Source organism: Leptodactylus fuscus, chromosome 2, assembly GCF_031893055.1.
Source record: "Leptodactylus fuscus isolate aLepFus1 chromosome 2, aLepFus1.hap2, whole genome shotgun sequence".
Taxonomy (NCBI): domain Eukaryota; kingdom Metazoa; phylum Chordata; class Amphibia; order Anura; family Leptodactylidae; genus Leptodactylus; species Leptodactylus fuscus.
The window spans coordinates 231,991,618-231,995,323 of NC_134266.1; the positions used below are offsets into that span (position 1 = coordinate 231,991,618).

General features: G+C 39.4%; 1 protein-coding gene across 1 annotated transcript in view; it reads left to right on the top strand.

Annotated features, from left to right (window-relative positions):
* Window positions 1-3,706, top strand: part of HOXC8 (homeobox C8) — a 4,656-nt gene continuing 950 nt past the window's right edge. The window contains exons 1-2 of the mRNA XM_075262910.1: window positions 1-1,052; window positions 3,004-3,706. The exon at window positions 3,004-3,706 is cut by the window's right edge and continues 950 nt beyond it. Coding sequence (XP_075119011.1) covers window positions 617-1,052; window positions 3,004-3,296 — 729 coding nt within the window. The 5' untranslated portion in view covers window positions 1-616 and the 3' untranslated portion in view covers window positions 3,297-3,706. The remainder of the gene's footprint in view (window positions 1,053-3,003) is intronic.

Here is a 3,706-nt window from a genome sequence, read left to right on the forward strand (position 1 = left end):
TTCCTACCTAGGTGCTGTGTGCTGCTCACCCCTGCACCCTAAATATTTTACCTGTTGAGGTAACCTAGGTTGACCCCACGGCGCATGTATTTTCCCACATCAGTGAAGAGGCTGGCTTGGAAAAAAAGAGCACCTAAAGATATTAATGCGCACCTTTCATAACCCTCCCTCATTCATTTGATATTTTTTTTTCTGAAGGCTGGTGTGTTCCACGTCCATCCGATACCCCCAAATCCTTGTCATTTCTTTCCAGCCTGTCTTGCAGGAGAGGATTGATGGATACAAATCGCGTGTGAAAGCTTCACCAGCGGGATTTTAAGGAATTTGCCTGTGGTGTTAAGGGAAGGAACAGTATAGAGGAACTGACAGAGAGAGCTCTACCTACCGACTGCACTACAAGAAGATCCAAGCAGCCCAGAGACACTCCAGCAGCACTATGAGACGTCTGTGAGAACCCCCCCTCCTCAGCACAAACAAAAACAGGACTTTAAGACAAGCCCAGGGGACAGTGCTCCATTGATCTCTCCCAGAATTAAAGACTTGTATTGTTTTGCTATTTTGATCTCTTTTTATTATAAGGAGGGGGGGTGCTGCATCTGTCTTTAATGCAAGAGCCATGAGTTCTTATTTTGTGAACCCCCTGTTCTCCAAGTACAAAGGAGGTGAGTCCCTGGAGCCAACTTACTACGACTGTCGGTTCCCACAAAGTGTCAGTAGGAGCCATGCCTTGGTGTATGGACCAGGGACCACAGCTCCAGGCTTCCAGCACCCTTCCCACCATGTCCAGGAGTTCTTCCATCACGGCACCTCCAGCATCTCCAACACTGGCTACCAGCAGAATCCCTGCGCCCTGACCTGCCACGGAGACGCCTCCAAGTTCTATGGCTACGATGCCCTCCCAAGGCAGTCCCTGTATGGTGCCCAGCAAGAGACCAGCGTGGTGCAGTACCCAGATTGTAAATCGTCCTCTAACACTAGCTCTAGCGAAGGACAAGGCCATTTAAATCAAAATTCGTCTCCCAGTCTTATGTTCCCCTGGATGAGACCTCACGGTTAGGATCTTCTTTTATTATATATTTTGTGCATTGTGTCTTGTTGTCTTGCTTGCCTGCTTGCTTCTCCTTACTTTGCTGCCTGCCATCCCCTCTCTATTTATTCTGCTTTTCTGGTCATTCCACAAGCCAGAACTTTACTTACACAAAATACTAGGAAAAAAAAAAAAGATCAAGGTGTTTTTAGTGCAGGTCTTTTGAACTCACAATGAACTAAGTTATTTTTATGGCTCTGCCTTGAGGAAAACAGCATACAGCTCCCACGAGGTTAGTGCAGAGCTCCTTCATAAAACCATACAGTTTATCTTAATGGCTTGGGAAGTTAAAAGAGGTGAAAATTGTCTATTTACAAAGTGGCTTACAAGCTCCAAATAACTTGCCCCAACTTACTTCTCCTTAATGTGTGGATGGCAGATTAGCCAGGGTTGTGAAATCTCTAATAACTCCTTTATTTGTAAGGCCATTGGACTCTATAGAAAGGCTGGAGTTTATGGGGACTCCATGATGTTGGTGTATTACTGTAAGCCATTAAAAGTCTGTCTGTAAATCCTTCCTCTGATAGTAAAAGTGAAGTTTATAGATTTGATTTATAGTGTTAGGATCTATGGAAGTCACTGATTATTTTGTAGCCCCATAAATAGCCAAGGGAAGGGTTAATGCTTCATTACATGATGTATATAATTTAATATGCTTTATAATTATATCCTACATCATAATGAGCGTTCTTATAATTATTACTACTAGTAATAGGGTTACAGTCTCTGCTGTTGTTATTTAGAGTAGCAGCAGTAATAGTATTATTTTATTATTATTAATATTACTGAAAATATTAGTATTATAACCTTGTTGTTATGTATAAGCCATAGTTCATTGCTACTATCAGTATTTTATGGATAAGACATAGTTCATTGTTACTACTAGTATTTTAAGTCATAGTTCATTGTTACCCCTAGTATTTAATATATAAAATACAGTTCACTGTTACACCCAAGATATAGTTAATTGTTACCCCCAGTATTTAATATGTAACCCATAGTTCATTGTTACCCCCAGTATTTCATGTATAAGTGCTATCCCCAGTATTTAATGTATAGGACGTAGTTCATTGCTACCCCCAGTATTTAATGTATAAAATATAGTTTAGTATTTAATGTATAGGACATAGTTCATTGTTTTCCCCTGTATTTAATGTATAAGACATAGTTCATTGTTACCATTAGTATATAATGTATAGGACATAGTTCATTGTTACCATTAGTATATAATGTATAGGACATAGTTCATTGCTAGCCCCAGTATTTAATGTATAGGACATAGTTCATTGTTACTCCCAGTACATAGTGTATAGGACATAGTTCATTGTTACCTCCTGTATATAATGTATAGGTCTTAGTTCATTGTTATTCCAAGTATATAATGTATAGGACATAGTTCATTATTACCCCCAATATTTAATGTATAGGACATAGTTAATTGTTATTCCAAGTATATAATGTATAGGACATAGTTCATTATTACCCCCAATATTTAATGTATAGGACATAGTTCATTGTTACTCCCAGTATATAGTGTATAGGACATAGTTAATTGTCACCTCCTGTATATAATGTATAGGTCTTAGTTCATTGTTACCTCCTGTATATAATGTATAGGACTTAGTTCATTGTTACCTCCTGTATATAATGTATAGGACATAGTTCATTGTTACCTCCTGTATATAATGTATAGGACATAGTTCATTGTTACCTCCTGTATATAATGTATAGGACATAGTTCAGTGTTACCAGCAGGCTTCCTGTAATATTAGGCTTTTATTTCTTATCCTTAATGCATGCTGTACATATTGGGGGTCCCTGTGTCCCCACTGTACATACATAAGAAGGCTTCCTATGGAGCTGATCCTGGAAGTAGTAAGCAGTAATGGCTGTGTGTTTTCTTTTGCTATACCCAGCCCCCGGAAGACGCAGTGGAAGGCAGACTTACAGCCGGTACCAGACATTAGAGCTAGAGAAAGAATTCCTCTTCAACCCCTACTTGACTAGGAAACGAAGGATTGAAGTCTCCCACGCCCTGGGACTGACTGAGAGGCAGGTCAAAATCTGGTTTCAGAACAGAAGGATGAAATGGAAAAAGGAAAACAACAAAGATAAACTCCCCGGATCTAGAGATGAAGAGAAGACAGAAGAAGAAGGAAATGATGAAGAAGAGAAGGAGGAAGAGGAGAAGGAAGAAACCAAGGAATAATCTGATCCCTGTGTATGAATGGCAATGTCTGTTTGTGTGAATGTATTCAATTCCTCCTTAAAACTTTGGTTTTCTGATACATATGAAGCCAAGACGTTTCTGATGCTCATGTGAACAGGGGAGGGGGGGACAACATTAACTACCTGTCACAAGTTCCAGCCTTGTCTTCTGGTCAGGACTTTACATTGCATTTTGCTGTGGTTTATGTGGATAAAGGGGGCATTTACATTACCTTCTTATTTATGTCCTTCAAGTCCTGAAGAATAGGCTAATAACTTATAGTATACCAGTGAAGGAAGCATACAGGGTTTACTACTACTAGTATGATTCCCAACAGACTGACATTTCTTTCAGCCACAATAGTATTAATTCCTTTTTATGTGAAATAAAACTACCTATTCTCTTGTTTA